At 43.9% G+C, this 17,263-nt stretch overlaps 1 protein-coding gene across 1 annotated transcript in view; it reads left to right on the top strand.

Moving 5' to 3' along the window:
* The window catches only part of CALCRL (calcitonin receptor like receptor), a 73,423-nt gene that overhangs the window by 29,584 nt on the left and 26,576 nt on the right, over nucleotides 1–17,263 (top strand). The window contains exons 2-8 of the mRNA XM_036320082.1: nucleotides 7,625–7,715; nucleotides 7,894–7,978; nucleotides 9,064–9,154; nucleotides 12,245–12,377; nucleotides 13,689–13,799; nucleotides 13,894–14,006; nucleotides 15,703–15,794. Coding sequence (XP_036175975.1) covers nucleotides 9,101–9,154; nucleotides 12,245–12,377; nucleotides 13,689–13,799; nucleotides 13,894–14,006; nucleotides 15,703–15,794 — 503 coding nt within the window. The 5' untranslated portion in view covers nucleotides 7,625–7,715; nucleotides 7,894–7,978; nucleotides 9,064–9,100. The remainder of the gene's footprint in view (nucleotides 1–7,624; nucleotides 7,716–7,893; nucleotides 7,979–9,063; nucleotides 9,155–12,244; nucleotides 12,378–13,688; nucleotides 13,800–13,893; nucleotides 14,007–15,702; nucleotides 15,795–17,263) is intronic.

The raw sequence follows: 17,263 nt of genomic DNA, 5'->3' as shown, positions 1-17,263 counted from the left end.
TCAAATGACAATAAAAACAATCGTTATTTCTGCAGAATAAAAAAAACTCAAGATGTGTCTGACACCTACCTTGAAACGTAGGGTTCATTTTACTTACAATGTTATTGAACGTGAGGCAAATAACTTAAAACATGTGTCAGCTTATCTACATCTCTAAATATTTTAAGGTGACATAATAATAATAGCTAACATTTACTGAGGTCTAGAAGCGCATGTACATGATTTCATTTAGCCTTCTGGCTTAGGGACTGCTTTGCAATGGAGAAAGCTATTTTACAGAGATTTTTTAACTTGTAAGTATGAGGCTGAGTTGGTGTTAAAAACCAGGAAGTCTAACTCCTATGTGTAACCAGTGCAAACGCTGCCCCTGCTTGGAGTGGGTATCACACATTGCTCCTCTGTCATGCTATTCCATGCCAGCGGGGTGCCATCTACTTATTTCAATATACCTCTGGGAAAAGGAAAACTGTACCATTAGTCATAGGACAATATTGACAATGTATTTTCTTAGCATGTGCGATTTAATAGTGACCATTGAATTCAGGGGTCTCTTCAAAAATAAAACACTTTGTGAAAGTTTCAATGAGAGTTCTAAATTGACTTTTTCAAATTGACTATCACATGAACTTTTATATACTAGGTCATTCCTAGGGCTTTGATGAGTGAAATGGAGTGAATAATCAACTATTTTGTTGATTACCTTATTGGCTTTCTGCATTGTTGAGTCATTTTTTAACATGTCCTGTAATTTCTGGGACTCTGTAATTTGTAAATTGTTACCTGGCTTACTGTCTGTTACATGCAAAAGAGACAAAAAGCCTGTGTGGCCCAAATTCAAATGGTTAGTTTCCAATCCCAGGTGCACCGAGTCCTTTCGGTAACGACGACAACCACGATGAGGAGTTGGGCTTGGCCCAGAGGAACTGATCAGACTCTATTCCCAGAAGTCTGCAGGGCTGGTGAAGAAGTGTGTCCACTTTCCTAATTCCAGATTCCGTTGCGGAGAAGGGAGAATGAGACTTCCCCCAAATGGCCTTTCAAAAGTGAGAAGAGCTCTAAGAAGAGGCAGTAGAGGAAGAGGTGGGACTGAGATGTGGGGTTTTTGGCCTGGATGCCTTTTCCTGGAGTCCATGGAACAAAAGAACCACCATCCCGCCAAATGGCCCACTTTCCATGCCTCAGGTTCCAACGAAACTGATAGTAGGAGAGCTGGGAAGGCCTCCCGGAGCCAGAACAAACAGCAGCCGGAGCGACTGGGCTTCAGGGCTCTTTGGATTTGGGATTCTCTGAACAAAACTGTTCCTATACTAACCATGTTTTTCTTTTTATATAAATTTTGAACCTTTACCCAAGGCTTAGCGTTATCTTGTCCTACCCCCTTGTTTTACAAATGAGACTCCAGGGAAGGTAGGTAATGTGTTCAAGCTCATGGGCAGAGCAGTGACAAGCCCAGGACCAACTTCTCGTCTCTAATGTTGGGGACAGCACCCTCCCTAGAATCTCATGAATGGTTCCTATGGACTGTGTTGAAAATGATGAATGAAGCCCCTAAACATAGCATCACTGTCCTCTAACTTGATAACTATTTTCATTGAGGGCAGAAGCCTTAACGTATATTCCCTTCTATCTCCCTACATAACTTGGTGAAAGTAGAGGCTCAATAAAAAGGGTAAGAGGACTAATTGAATGTCTGGATGTATTTCTTAATTTAGAATGCATTTGGAAGTGCTTGAATGTGAGATGGTACATACTGACTTTTTGGCACCTTAGTACCTTACCACAATGGCAAGTTGGAGTTGACAAGCCATTTCCTAATGGAAGACACATACATACATGCATACATACATCAAATTGAACATTACTAAGAGCAGGAATTAATACAGGAAACTGTGTGAGAAAAAATATATAAATGTGTTTGATAAATAAAAGATAAATGAAATGTGAAAACTGGATGGTTATGCAAAATAAGTGAATAAGCAACGTAGAAATCTATTCTGTACTTTTCAAGCCTTCATCATCTAAATAAATGACTCAGTCCTCTGAGTCGATATGGTATAGGGGCAAAGCAGCCCAGATTTAGGGTCAGAGGATCTGAGTGCTTAGCTTGGGGTCAGCCCTAAGCATCTTGTATGACCTCTGCCAAGTATGTTGGACTTCCTTGTTTCATTCAGTTGAGGTTATCATTGCTGCAAATCATAGAATCCTAGATGAATAAAGATCATAGCATTCGCTAATGATTTCTAGGTATCTATTATGAAATGGGCTTCTATCTATCAGGTAATTTAACACAAAACAATCCGACAAGGTGAGTTATAGAAATTCTAGGCGGTATTGATTGAGCCACGCCCCCACTTTCGGGCTAGGGTGTAGGTTTAATGAGTTTACGTGTTGCAACAAATGGCGTGTGAAGCCATGTTTCTCTGACTCCGGCGTCTGTCTCCTACCAGGAGTGCAAGAGGAGACGAGGTTAAAGCTCACGCTCAGACCTATGAGTTTCAGAGGCAAGTGGCGGTGGGGACAGACTCACTGGGGAACTTATGTGCATATATGCACAGCCAGGACACGGACAATAGAGTGGTGAAGGCCTGGGAAGGGGGTGCGAGTGGAGGGGGTCAATGGGAAAAAACAAAAAACAAAAAGGGGGGGGCATCTATAATACACTCAACAATAGAGATAAATTAAGCAATAAAATAAAAAAGATCAAGGTCACTACTTGTTTCCTAGTTGGGTAAACCAAGCAGCAAAGAGTTGTACTCATTTTGTCAAAATCTCACAGCCAGCTGGGGAGGGCGGGCAGGAAACCCTGCCAGCGGGGGGGGGGGGCTCGCCAGGTGCCACAGGGAGTGTGCTGTCAGAGGAATGACTGCCCAGGCGGGAAGCAGAACTTAAGCCCTTAGGTTTGATGGGAAAGTATAACTTTTCATAGCTAAGGATTTGTACTCGTTTTCTAGTCCAGCTGTAACAAATCGCCACAAATGCAGTAGCTCACGACACACAATGACCGTCTCCCGGCTCTATGGGCCAGGAGTCCCGTGAGCTTGTCTAGTGTTCAAGGCCCCCAGGCCATAGCCACGGTGCTGGCAAGCTGTGCTCTCTCTGGGGGTTCTGGGAGGGAAGCCTCTTCCGGACTCACTCGGGTTGTTGGCAGAATTCAGTTCCTCTCGGCTGTAGAGCTGAACCCCCTCTCCCCGCCAGCTGTGAGCTTGAGGGCCACCTTCATCTCCTGGACCTCACCCCGGGCCCGTCAAGAGGAACGGAATCTAAATTCCCGGGAGTAGAATCCCGGCCACGATCTTTCTTCCTTGATCAAATCCATCCTGTAAGTGACTTGCTCAACACACACTTTCCGTGCGGCCTCTCTGCAGGGCGGGAGCCGCAGCGTGGTGCGCGTCCCACTCCTGCCCTGTGCTCCTGCCTGCGGGGCATCCGCGCTCCATGCCGCTCTCACTTCCCTGAGCCACTCGCCCTGCACGTCCCAGGCGTTCATTGTGCCTGGAGGCGTTTGCACAACACTTTTCTTCATTTACGCTTGATAGTTCTTTTTAGGACTGGCCAGGACCCAGAGACGGAGGAGTGAAGAGTGTCGGGGGGTCAGGAGGCCGGGGAGGTGCTGTCTTCCTATTGTATTTCCCCAAGTTCACAGGCCAAGAGCTTCCCTGTGTTCACTGAGCGTGCAGGCTCCAGCTCCTCCCCCAGAGGTTTGGGCTCAGAGGGTCAGGTGGGGCCCCACATGCTCGGGACGCTGAGGGCGGGGCGCGTGGGGTCCCCCTTTGAGGGACACTGGTTCCTGCTGCATCAGTGACTGGGCACCTGCTCACTCCAGAGCCTAAAACATAACCCGAGCTCCAGGCGGCGGTGCACAAAAGGGTGCGAGTCTGAGGCTCTCACGGCAGTGAGAGAGCCGCGGGGAGAGGAGGCTTCTGTCTTTCTTACCCCTTCGTATCTTGGAAGTGTTAGGGACACCGGGCCATGCTGGGGGTGGGAGATGAAAATCTACACGGGCATCTCTTTCTAAGAAGGTTCTGCTGGAAGGAAAGACAGGTCTTCGCAAGAATAAATGTAAGACTTCGATTTTGCCACAAAAGAAAAAGACAAGAAGAGCGAGGAGAGGGTAGAAGGCGGTGAGGATGGCGCACTTGGCGCTGTTGGCAGTGGCACCGTCTCTGCCACACGCGCCGAGTGACAGGAGGGGCCGGTTGCCAGGCAGCTGGGGGTGTGGGAGGGAGGCGGGCTGAGTCCTGTTTGGGTTCAGGGGACGTGCAGCGCGTGTCACGCACCATCCACGGAGGCGCGTGCAGATAGCAAATGCCTCGCTTTGCTCCCACGCCGGTTCGGGGTAGCTGATGGCAGATCAGCCGCGCGTGGGGAATGCTTCTTAGCCAACTTTATAGAGACCGGATGAATAATGGAGAAATGATATGGCTTCAGGCCCACAAAAATCAAAGATATTTTGGAAATGGAGGAGTGGAAGATGCAAGTTGTATTTTTTCCCCCTTAATCTTGGGTTGAACATATACTTTTAGTATTAGGCTTAGGCAATTCAACTAAAAATAAGACTTATTATAAAGAAAAGGAAATTAATAGTATACACAAGAATAATAAAAATAGGGGGGAAGAAGCAGGCTTGCAAGGCATGTATGCATGTATGCAAATAAATCATAATTGTCACTTCTATTTATAATTTTTATGTAGAATAAAACATGCTTTTACATGGAAATAAGTCAAGAAGATGGGTTAGAATTCGTGATTTCAGCATTAAGACCTGTGAAACGTGCCTTGTGGTGAGATCTACGACAATTTAAAACAATGAAACCAGACTAACATTCCATAAAGACCTGAGAGACTAGGATGTTATCTGAGATCTTAAGACAGTCTTTCTCTCTCCAAGTTCTTTCTGTGATGAAATACATCATTTTTATTTTCTGCTGGTGATTCTTTGGGCAAGAGGCACCGTCTGTTTAGAAATAAGCGATTCTTCATCCCATGTGTACAGTAAAGAAATTATTTTGTTTCTAATCGTAGCACCAAATCTCCCAGTTTGTTTGATTTTGAGATGTGAACACAAAATAGCCCTGGTGGGAAGCAGGGAGCTGGCGGTCAGAAAGAGAAACTGCCAGTAGCTACTGCTCGTACCATTGTGATGACAAGGCCACTTGAGAGTCTGAACTGAGTGCCCTCAGTTGTGATGAAGTGCTTTTCTCACCAAACAGCCCTGCGCGCATTGAAAAGAAACCCACAGCAGAGTCAGTCATGCGCCCTGACCTCGTCTAGCTAAATCCTTCGCCTCTCCTCAAACCTGTGCAAGCGCTGCTACATTTCACAAAGAAGTTAACAAGGTCTGAAAGAGATTCACAATGATTTGCTCAACAGCGCTGGGCAGTTACTATCAGATGTATTTCAGGACAGATAAATTTAGAATAAGGTAAATCCTGGAGAAAGAACCACTTGCTGGCCCAGCCGGCGGGGCTCAGGGGTTGAGCATCGACCTATGAACCAGGAGGTCACGGTTTGATTCCCAATCAGGGTCAGCTGGTGGGCTCGATCCCCAGTGTGGGGTGTGCAGGAGGCAGCCAATCAATGATTCTCTGTTATCATTGATGTATCTATCTCTCTCTCCCTCTCCCTTCGTCTCTGAAATCAATAAAAATATATTTTTAAAAAATAATAAAATTAAAAAGAGAGAACCACTTGCTGAATGAACATGTTAGCGGCAATATGCCAAGAACCAAGAGCTCAACCGAGGAATACAATTCAGCATACATCTCCTGATAGCAACCATGCCATTACATCTATACCGATATGGGACTCGATTTCAATGGACCTTCAGATGCATCTGCATGGCGTTACCTGCACGATGCATCTGTTGTTGCTCTAGAGAACTCTTGGTGAGAGGGGGGGATTCCTTCGGAACCACTTCTCACCGCCAAGTGTCCCCTGGCGAGAAAATTGGATTGGTCCTCTGTAGAGTCGACGACTAAAGTGATTGGATCCCCAGGTACAATGGGCAGGTGCTCCCCGTGTGTCTGAAAGACTGCCACCCACACTCGCTGCTGCCCCTGAGAAACCCGGGGCCCACAGACCCGCCCCCTTCATTAGGGGTGCTACACGTGTACTCAGCGCAAAGCACAGCCTCGATCCCGGGGGCCCACGCTCCAGCTCACTGGGACTTGGGAAGGAAAGCTATGAAAGTGAAATGACTTGCAAGGATAAATATTTTGTGAAGTTGAACAACATCCTCTTAAAATATCTCAAGTGCCAGAATGATGTGGTCACACCAAGGGCTGTTTCACTAGGATACCTTTTGGGGCTTTGATCTCCAAGCCCACCAGATAAGCAACAAAAATAACTGCGAGTGTTGGGTGAAATATTTTTCAAATACGTTGGTTTCAGGAAAAACTCCAAACATGTTTTTGAAGGACTTACCCTTCATTTATTAAAGGTAATTTAATACTTACTCATGTGTAAGTCATCAAGGAATTGTTTCATAAAAACCTATCTGATTTCCAAATAGAATAATATTTATTTACATTTATATTTGTATATTTTGGTATTATATATATTTGCTACAGAAAAATATGAAATACTCTTTTAATTTTGGCTTAATTGCTAGGATTTTCAAGTCAGTATAGTAAACTACAGTTTGTTCAATGTCCATCCAACCACAGAACTTGAAATCTGATTAGTTTCAGGACTTTATTGTGTAAGAAACTAAACATGCTGCTAACCCCGCCAACCCCCCCCCTCCAATTTCTATTGTCAGTACAGATTCCAGCACTATGTAAAGCCTTCTGTAAGGCATTTATGAAAGCATTAGTAAAATAAATGACCACCAATAGTTATGATTAGTGTTCTTGTTTTTAAGTTTAAAATCCTAATGTGCTTTATCAGTTCATTTTTTCATTCATTTATACAACAAATGCAAGTTACCTGCCAGTCACAAAGTATACGAAGGTCAATCAGAAATGGCTTCTGGCACCCAGCTGGTGTGGCTCAGTGGTGAGCGTCCACCTATGAACCAGGAGGTCACGGTTCAATTCCTGGTCAGGGCACATGCCTGGGTTGTGGGCTCGATCCCCAGTGTGGAGCATGTAAGAGGCAACCGATCAATGTTTCTCTCTCATCATTGATGTTCTATCTCTCTCCCTCCCTTCCTCTCTGAAATCAATGAAAGTGTGGTTTTTTTTTAAAAAGAAATGGCTTCTGGCTCTGAGAAACCATACCAGCAAGGGAAAGAGAGATCCACGAAACTGAGGCCACCACATCCCAAACGAAGATTAGACAAAGCAAGTTATTCAAAGGAAGATTAAACTCGAGTTTAATTTTAAAATCTTCTTATCATACTAGAGTTCTTTGAAGTTTACTTGAATAAAATATTGTTAGATTTTTCAGTATCCCAAGTATCCTGGATAAATGAAAATTGATGTTTCTCTATCTAATGGAAAAGCAACATATATGTGTGACAAATCTCAAATATAATGTAAGCAAAAGAGACTTTTAAAAATTGGAATAGTTTAATAAAAATATCATTTTCATAGTGGTCTTTGTTTTGAAAATTTCAATTTATCATGGAAATAATTTTGGCCCATTAAAATGATATAAATTACTATCTCACTCAATATTTTAGGTCATGACCCCAGCATTTAAGAAGTTCTTCAAGACAGTGTTGAACATGATCCAAGAGAAAATGTGATTTGAGTCTGGAGACAGCTGTGCATGTAAGTATTAGAAAATTAGATTTTTCTCATGTCAATGTAATAAAAGCTAAAATATCAGCTCATTAATTACTGAATTGTAAAAGCTTGATTAATGTTTTCCTTCTGTTACGACATGCATGGTTTTCATATCTAAAATTAATACGATGTGTCTAATTTTTTTGGTTATATTTTTCTTAAGGTCAGTTAAGAATAAAGCGCAGCATAGCAGAGAGGAGAGAAGGCTTCTGTGGGAGACTGCTACCATTTTTATAAACTGCTTCCAGGTGAGTCATCGGCGAAGGGAGCAATGGCACCGGTTCTATTTGCCAGTTCCTGGCGCGCTCCATGGCCCCTGATGATAACACAGTACACAGAGCACCTGGGCAAGGCTTCTGGAATTCTTACTCTCACCCTCGTCCTATAGTAAAAAGCATGAAACTTTCCCAACAAAATGAAATCGAAGGTTACACTTCACTGGCAAACAGCCATGGATTGAAAGTTTTTTATCTCCTTTGAAAAACAGGTTTTACACATTTATCGTCATATTTTATGATGCTACCAGGACAATCTGTACCTCATAAAAGGCTGTCAGGGGAGGTGTCTCGGGCACCTCACAGGGGTAAGCGTCGCACACTTCACCCCGCAGTGCTCTTAGCTCAGGGTGGTGGTTAGGGACCATTTTTCATTTGTTGAGGATTCTATCTACTATTAGAAATGCTGACCAGAAATGCTTCTGTTTGGTATGTCTATCTTCTGCAACCAAATCTTAATAATGTCCATGACTTAGGGAATTGTTTATTCCCTGGTTAAAAAAAAAACAAAAACAAAAAGACACCACAACTGTGAAGAAAACTTCTATAAAATTATAAGGCCATTTCTATAAAATTGTAAGGCCATTTTAAGGAAATATGAATGTTGATTCTCAAGAAATTGGCCCAAGAGCAATTTGTCCCTTTAACGTATTGAAAACTCAGAAAATTAAAAATGGAGATTAATATTTATAGGAAATAAAGATACGTTTTATAGTAAATATGCCATCAAAAGTGGTGCTTTTATGTTTACTTTGATACTTTAATTATTTTATCCCAATTTTGGTTAAGGAAAAGAAAACAAGATGTTTTCTAATTACTAAAAATGTATATGCCAGAAGCTTCCCTGTTTGTAATACTAATTAAATTAAATTGAAATGTATTTAATTAAGCTCATTAGTATTTTAAGCCATAATGCTCTTAACTTTGTAATACGTAAGACTATTCCTCAAGTCCTTAAAGCAAAGTTATTGTTATTTGAAAGAAATTTTCTGCTGAGAACCAGGTACATGTCTTTCATAAATGTTGATGAATTATATTTTTTTCATTCTCCATTGCAGTTTGATTATATCACATACATATTTTATTGGGGCCTTGATGATGGAGAAAAGGCGTGTGCTGTGTTTCCTGTACCTCCTGCCTTTCCTTATGGTGAGCATACTTTTTCTGATACATCTGCCTCGCTATGATTATTGCTTTTCTAACTGCCCATACATCTATCGTTGACAAAGATGCATCGCCACAAAAGGGCATGCCATGATTCGCTGCACAAACCAAGGACATGTTTACACCCGGTCAGCGCAGCAACGACGTGCTTCCCCTCCGTGTGCACTTTAAGGCCTTTGTCCTGGAGCAGGACGGTGGGACGGTGGCGCAGTTGGGTGGGGACACGTCAGAGTGAGACAAGTACATGGACACACGATGCGAGACCCCAGAGGAAAGTGCTGCTCAGTTTGAAAGCAAGCACAGGATGGCTCACAGCCCGCCGTGCGCAGTAGGTCCGCTGCTTCAGCCGGGCCGTGGGGTCTGAGACAGCAGACGCTAACCTGCTGGCCTTCCTCCCATTCTGGAGCTGATTGGCTTACGTCGATTAAAACGCAATTTGGAATCGTGCGCTGGGTTTTGAGTTCACGTCCTCACCCTCTCTTTCAGATAAGCACTGTGCCGTGTCCGGGCAGGCCGGCTGCCAGCGCGGGGCAGGCGTGTACACGAGTGTGTGCAGTGGCTCTGCCATCTCCGCAGGGGATGCGGGGCTGGGAGGGGAGGGTGGACCAGGGGGACGAAAAAGCAACTACTACCCTGGACGGTCATGGGCCCCACACATTTAATGTTATGTTTCTTTTTTAAAAATATATTTTTATTGACTTCAGAGAAGAAGGGAGAGGGAGGGAGAGAGAAAAACATCAATGATGCTAGAGAATCATGGATCAGCTGCCTCCTGCACGCCCCACACTGGGGATCGAGCCCGCAACCCGGGCCTGTGCCCTGACCGAGAATCAAACCTGGGACCCTTCAGTCCGCAGGCCGACGCTCTATCCACTGAGCCAGACCAGCCAGGGCAGATTTTGTGTTTCTTTACAGCTATATTTTGCTTATGTTTCTCTCTGTCTCACATTAAAAGCTGACCGCATTGATTGGAATTTTTCTTGCAAAGATTCCAATGGAGCCCCGGGGCAGAAAGCCATGCCCGTGGGAAGGCGCAGTCCCCACCCCAGCCCGCCCGGCGTGTCTCCCGCTAAAACCGTGGCCGGGCTCCCAGCTCACGCTCCGATGAGAAGCTGGGGACATGATCTCCTCCGGTCCTGTGCCAGCAAATACTTTGCCTGTGGCTTTCCAAGCAAACCCCACGAAGACGCAAACAAAGAAACTCAACAAAAACACAGAAAACTGAACCTGAAGGAAAGCAAGGCCGCATTCCTGTCCGCATGAGCGCTGGAAAACACTCCCGGGCCAGGAGCGGTGGGCACCCTGCCCTGCTCACACGCCATCGCGGGAGACGGACCAGGACTCAGGCCCCGGGCCCGGCTTCAGTCCCACCGCCACCGAGCGTGGCTGAGAGCTGCCCACACCAGCGCTGGGCTGGCAGAGACGTCCCTCACGGATTACCAACCGGATCATCGCGATTTAAGGAACTGTGACCATTTCTCAGACAGTGTGTGCAAACCTGAGCTTTTATTTACTTTTTAATATATTGTTATTAATTTCAGAGAGGAAGGGAGAGGGAGGAGAGATGGAAACATCAATGATGAGAGAGAAGCATTGATCAGCTGCCTCCTGCACACCCCCTACTGGGGATCACGCCAGAAACCCAGGCATGTGCCCTTGACCGGAATGGAACCCAGGACCCTTCAGTCTGCAGGCCAACACTCTATTCACTGAGCCAAACCAGCTAGGATTGAGCTTTTATTTTAAGTAAGGATAAAAATGATGCTGGTTCTATGCAACTCTATAAACTTCCTGAGAGCAGGAGAACAATTATGCATTTTCTTGATGTTGTAATGCGTTTCCATTTCTACTCGTGCAACGATCCTGCTGCCTGCGTGTTTACTAGGAAACTGAGACGAGTCGGAGGCTGGGAGCGGTCCTGTTCAATGGTGGCCATCGATGGGGAGGCGGGGGCGCCACACCCAGGGAGGGTGACTGTTCCGACCTCCCTGAACTCAACCTCCTGCGAGAAAACAGAAACACCAAGAACCAGGGGACAAAAGAAGAGAAGAATAAGTGCTTATGGAAATAGTCGACACAAATAACGCAAAATGGAGCATGAGGCTGCCAATCAGAGAAAGACAAGCATCACATGATCTCACTTACATGTGGGATCTAATGAACAAAACAAATTGACCAACAGAATAAGACCTGAAGCAGGGGGGCGTGGAGCAGACGGACATGCCTCGATGTGGGGGTGGGCGGACGAGCAGAGATCAACCAAAGAACTAATACACGTATATGCACGGCCCATGGACACGGGCAATAGGGGGGTGAAGACCTGGGGGGGTAGGGGCTCGGCAGAGGGGGGTAAAGGGGGGGAACTGGAAACATCTGTAATACCATCAACAATAAAAATTTAAAAATCTGTATTTAAAAAAAAGAAATAAGGTTGAAGAGAGGTTTATACGGATTTTACATTACAAAACAGGGAGAAAAAGTCATGCAAACATTAAAATGGAAGTGAGGCTTGACATGGTCCTACTAAACTGGAAGAACATAAATACAGACCTTCTCTAAAAGCTTCATTGATGTGCACGGAATAAAAACTCTATTTACCAACGTCACAAACGAGCTTGTCACGATTTTCATGATCGAAACAGAATTATAGAAACGACAACAATTCCGAGTATTATCGGGGCCACAGACGCCCCTCTGTCACCGGGGACCATGTGACCTTCGTTTACAGAAGACAGCGGAGGCTGGGCTGGGGCGGACCCTCTGGCCTGCGCTCAGGGAGCAGGTGGGAAGGGGCAGGGGTGCCCGCGGCCCTGTCTGCACCCACAGCGCGTCCTGGATCAACTCCGCAGGACTCGACGGCCAGGCACAGACTACTCTGCCCTGGACCCGCCTTGTTCATCACTTGAAATAGGACACGACACAGGAGACACTCACTGTGGAAACCGGCAGGTGCCACCTAGCAGGGACTCCCCCCACAGTCAGTTGACCAAGCTCCGCCCTGACTGTTTCCTGCCGGAACCCACTGCCTATGATTGACACTTGCACGATTCTGAAATTTTCTTTTTAATTCCTTAGATTCCTGTCGTAGCAGAATCAGAACAGAGCCATAATGAATCTAGGAAGTTGAGTGTTACCAGAAATAAAATTATGACGGCTCAATATGAATGTTACCAGAAAATTATACAAGACCCCATTCAACACACTGAAGGTAAGCATGACTATTTAATTTTCAATGCACTGATATATTTCTAAGAGAAAGCCACCTCATTCCTTCATACGGGTGTCGTAGGTCCCTTATTAAAAATGGCTTAGTTGCTAATTTTTCTGGTATCTGAACAGTTTTAATTACTTTATGAAGAACACTTTATGATATAATTTCTCTCTCCTACAAAATTCTAATCAGAATATGTGCAACAGGGATATTGTTAGTAGCAATTATTATGGTATAAAAATATTTAAAATATCTAATTAAGTATGTGTTTTGAATTAAATAAGTGACAGTTGATATTCAGTTTATGTAATTATGTTTTTAACGAGCTGCTGAATAGGAGTTTGCATAATAAAATGACTAACGATTTTTTTTCTATAACTTATGCTTTGAATAGTACATTTGGTCACAAAGTTAATGAAGTATAAGTGCTTCTGTTCCCATTGTTAGTCTTCAGATATGTCTGAGGCATTTCCTGAGAGTCTCCTAAATGCCTTATTGGCCCCAATTCTGAAGAAGTAAAGATGAATAACACCAGTGGAGTGGCCAGACTTAGCAAAATAATAATAATAATAATAATAATAATAATAATAACAATAACAACAATAGGAAATAATACCTGTATTTTACCTGGCAGCCTTAACAACATGGTTTTCTTCAAATATAAAATGCAAACTCACAATACAACAAAGCAAAAGACTTTAGCTATTCCTAGATTTTTAAACTATCAGTGGAAACAAAGATCTTAAAATGTTTTGAAATATTTGATATTTTTATATATTATTTATATTTATATATTTATATAAATAAAGTGTTAAAAGTAGGTTGTTATTACTATTTGTAACTGTCAAGATGTACTCGCTTGTGAGAAAGAGAAAAAAAAGTGTGTTTTTTTTCACTTTGGCCAACTTTTAAAATTTTAATATATAAGTAAACAACGTAATTTGTTTATCTTTGGAGAAGTACTTGGGTACCTCTGCTTGAACATTCTTATTAGAAGATATTTATCCAGTTAAAAAATATCTTTAAAACAAGTCAGACAGCCCTGACCAGTTTGGCTCAGTAGCTAGAGCGTCGGCCTATGGACTGAAGGGTCCCAGGTTTGATTCCGGTCAAGGGCATGTACCTTGGTTGCGGGCACATCCCCAGTGGGGGGTGTGCAGGAGGCAGCTGATGGATGTTTCTCTTTCATGGATGTTTCTATCTCTCTCCCTCTCCCTTCCTCTCTGAGATCAATAAGTATATGTATATTTTAAGAGTCTGTCCTCATGGACACCTGCTGGAGTTGGTCATTCCCGCCTTCCTCCCCAGGCCTGTACTGCAACCGGACCTGGGATGGCTGGCTGTGCTGGAACTACGTGCTGGCAGGCACCGAGTCGGTGCAGCACTGCCCGGACTACTTCCAGGACTTCGACCCCTCAGGTAACGGTGCCACTGGCACACCCTCCCCTGGACACCCCGTCAGTAAACCTTAGGCTCACGAGATTGTTCTCCTTTTCCCTTTTTCACCTTAAAGAAAAGGTTACAAAGATCTGTGACCAGGATGGACACTGGTTTAGACACCCAGACAGCAACAGAACGTGGACCGACTACACCCGGTGCAACACCAACACGCACGAGCGCCTGCAGGTAGGTATCCTTGTGTGAAGGGAATTGGATCTGCACTCGCTACCACACAGCGTGACCGAAAGGCACGTTGGAGAAAGCTAGCCGGCGCCCGGCCTCCGGGAAGCCTGTCCGCCATGGCCCGGAGAAGAGCAGTAGGAAGACGATCTGTAGGAATAACGCCCGTCGAGCCTGCATCGCGCTGAGGACGCCGCTCTGCAGGGGACGGTGCGTTACATGACCGCGTGCAGGCCCGAGCTGCCAGCTTTCCAGAGAGCACGCACGAGGGCACAGGAGGGGAGCTTTGTGGTGGCGGTGGATTTCTAGAATGCCACGGAGAGATCGTGCTCAAGCGGACAAAGCCATCCTGCGGTGACAACAGGCCTCTGTCCCTCAGAAGAAGCCTCCTTCTGACCGGCCAGTAGGGCCCTCCCACCCGCTCCTGCTGTTCACACCATCCATGAGTCCAGGTCATCAGTGTCTGTCACGGAATCAAGCTTTGGTGGTGCCTGGTCCATCTGCAGGTGTGTGTATGGAGAGAAAGGGACAGTTGTCCCAGTGATGGACACTGAGTCCTGCTATGACTTCCGTCCAGGCACCCGACCAGCTGGGTGACCTGCAGCGAGCCATGACCTCTCTCAGCCTCCGTGGAATAAGCAGGGATCACAATAAACCCACCCTCGGGGTTTCCTAAGGATGGACTGGCCATAGGGCAGCACTCGGGAAGGAAAGGAGCGTGTAGGACAGCCCTGACAGCCGCCCGCTGTGTTTATCATTGTAAGTCATCTCTCCTTTGCTTGTGCAGAGAAGAGTTTGAAGAAATTTTAAAAATGCACAATAAAACGGTAAGTTACAAATAAATGAATTACAGACAGACCACCAAAGAGAACATGTCAAGACCAGGAGGACGTTAGAAGGGATTTGTGCAGATCCTACGTTACGTCTTGAGGTGCGTCTCCACCTCAGTCTTGTCAGAGAACAGAAGCCCAGTGGGGAAGGAACGCCTCCTACGACATCCACATAAAGAACAAGACAAAATCACCAAACAGCATTGGTTTCAGGTGCACAGAGAGAGAGAGGCGAACACTGGCCCTGTCCTCCAAGACGGAAAATGCTGGTTTCACCTGGTACACGACCTCGACAATAACAGTATCCCTGCGTCTACTTAATATAGGGCAGTGGTTCTCAACCTTCCTAATGCCACGACCCTTTAATACAGTTCCTCACGTTGTGACCCAACCATAAAATTATTTTCATTGCTACTTAATAACTGTCATATTGCTACTGTTATGAATCGTAATGTAAATATCTGATATGCAGGATGTATTTTCATTGTTACAAAATGAACATAATTAAAGCATCACAAAAACAATATGTAATTATATATGTGTTTTCCGATGGTCTTAGGCGACCCCCATGAAAGGGTCGTTCGACCCCCAAAGGGGTCACAACCCACAGGTTGAGAACCACTGATATAGGACATCTAATTCTTAAATACGAAGGGCATACGAGTGATAAATGTCGATGTCACTGGATAAATTGCGTAAATACCCCTCATTCCAGATGTGTTCAGGCATTTGCTGGTTTGCAGGCTAAATGAGAAGGCCATAGATCACATGTCTGTGAACATATAGTGCATCCCTTTGAATTTGATCTTCTACATGTGTGGGATTGTGGGATTGACATAAGCCTTACATTTCTTTTTTATTATAAATTACAGACGGCACTGAATTTGTTCTACCTGGCTATCATTGGACATGGATTGTCTATTGCATCGTTGCTCATCTCACTTGGCATATTCTTTTATTTCAAGTAAGTACATGTAACATAGTGTTAAATTTACCAGTGTCTTTGGTGAATGTCGTGCCATGTAGCTGGCATGTTATGTGCAGATAAAATATATGAAATGTAGATATTCATAATGTTTCAAATAAATTGGATGTTTGAAATAACTTGAAATATAATATGTCGACTTTACCTTAAATCCCAACTTTACAAAATTAGTGGAAATATGAGAATGAAGTCATATAAGAATGAAGTCGTATGTGACTATTTCCAGCTGTTTGGAAAATGTCGCATACTATAGGCCGTCTTAGTTGAATTTTCAGCTTATTGGTCAATTTTAATATCAGGATACATGGTACATTATAGGAACTGATATTTTGTGTGAATGATAGCAATAGCATTTAATATGTATTATTAAAAATAATTATATCAATGCAGTATGGTTTATTTTTTATATAAGGGATCATTTTGAAATTATTAAATTATATATTGAATTTTACTTGAAATAACAGTTATTTGGGGGAGACGGAGACTCAGCTCCAGTTTCTTGAGACAACAAGTGATTTTTTTTAATTAATAGGAAAGTAAATTCCCAAACACATATATATTATTTTATGCATTGACATGGTTTTCATAATTTTGATCACCACCAGTAACTATAGAATTCTGTGTGAAGAGTGAGGAGCTATATGTCATTGCATCTTCCTCACTAGTGTCATTATGATACAACCTGCAGACTCATATCTCATTTTAAAAGGGAGGCTAGAAATTCCATCTTTCCCCCAAATATTTCTCTCATGTTTCACATGTTAATAGGCCTATTTTTTCAAAGAGCAATTTCTAAAAAAATCAAGAGTGCTATATGCAGTAAGTACCTGTATCTCTGTGCTAAATTCCATGCTTTAAAAACAAAAAGATGGCTAGCACGCTACAGAGGCAAAACTGAATTAAACCCAATGAGTGTCTTGCTGATGTATGAAATTAAAATGAAAGTGTTCAAGTGATTACATTGCTTATACTTAAAGTTCATACTGAATGGACAACTAACTGTTCATTCACTATAGTGACCTAAAAAACAAGCCCTGTAATGGCGAGTTAGCATAACAGGAGTGGACTCAATTTCAGGCGCCACTCAATTTTAATGGGTATGCCATGCAGTGATATAAAATGTGGAATACACTCTAATCTTGCCATCACCATTTAACTGATGGCGTGGACTCAGCCTGATTCCGATTTTTAGAAGCTTCAGTCTCTTTACAAATGGTCATAATACTGTTTAAAATACGGAGCAAAGATGACGCAGATGGTAGCTGGCGTACGGGAATCTGTCAATACCTGGTGGGCAAACTGGACCATTAGGTTATCCACTAGACTCTAGCAATCAAGTGGCCGCACAGATCTCACTATGTCATCATCTAACGTCGCCTCTGTATGATAGCAATACAAGGTTAAACAAAGTTACTGCAGAGTTCCAGAGAGCGCTGGGAAAACAGGGC

The sequence above is a fragment of the Myotis myotis genome, unplaced genomic scaffold, assembly GCF_014108235.1.
Source record: "Myotis myotis isolate mMyoMyo1 unplaced genomic scaffold, mMyoMyo1.p scaffold_m19_p_8, whole genome shotgun sequence".
Lineage (NCBI taxonomy): Eukaryota > Metazoa > Chordata > Mammalia > Chiroptera > Vespertilionidae > Myotis > Myotis myotis.
This window is presented reverse-complemented; position numbering and strand designations above follow the sequence as displayed.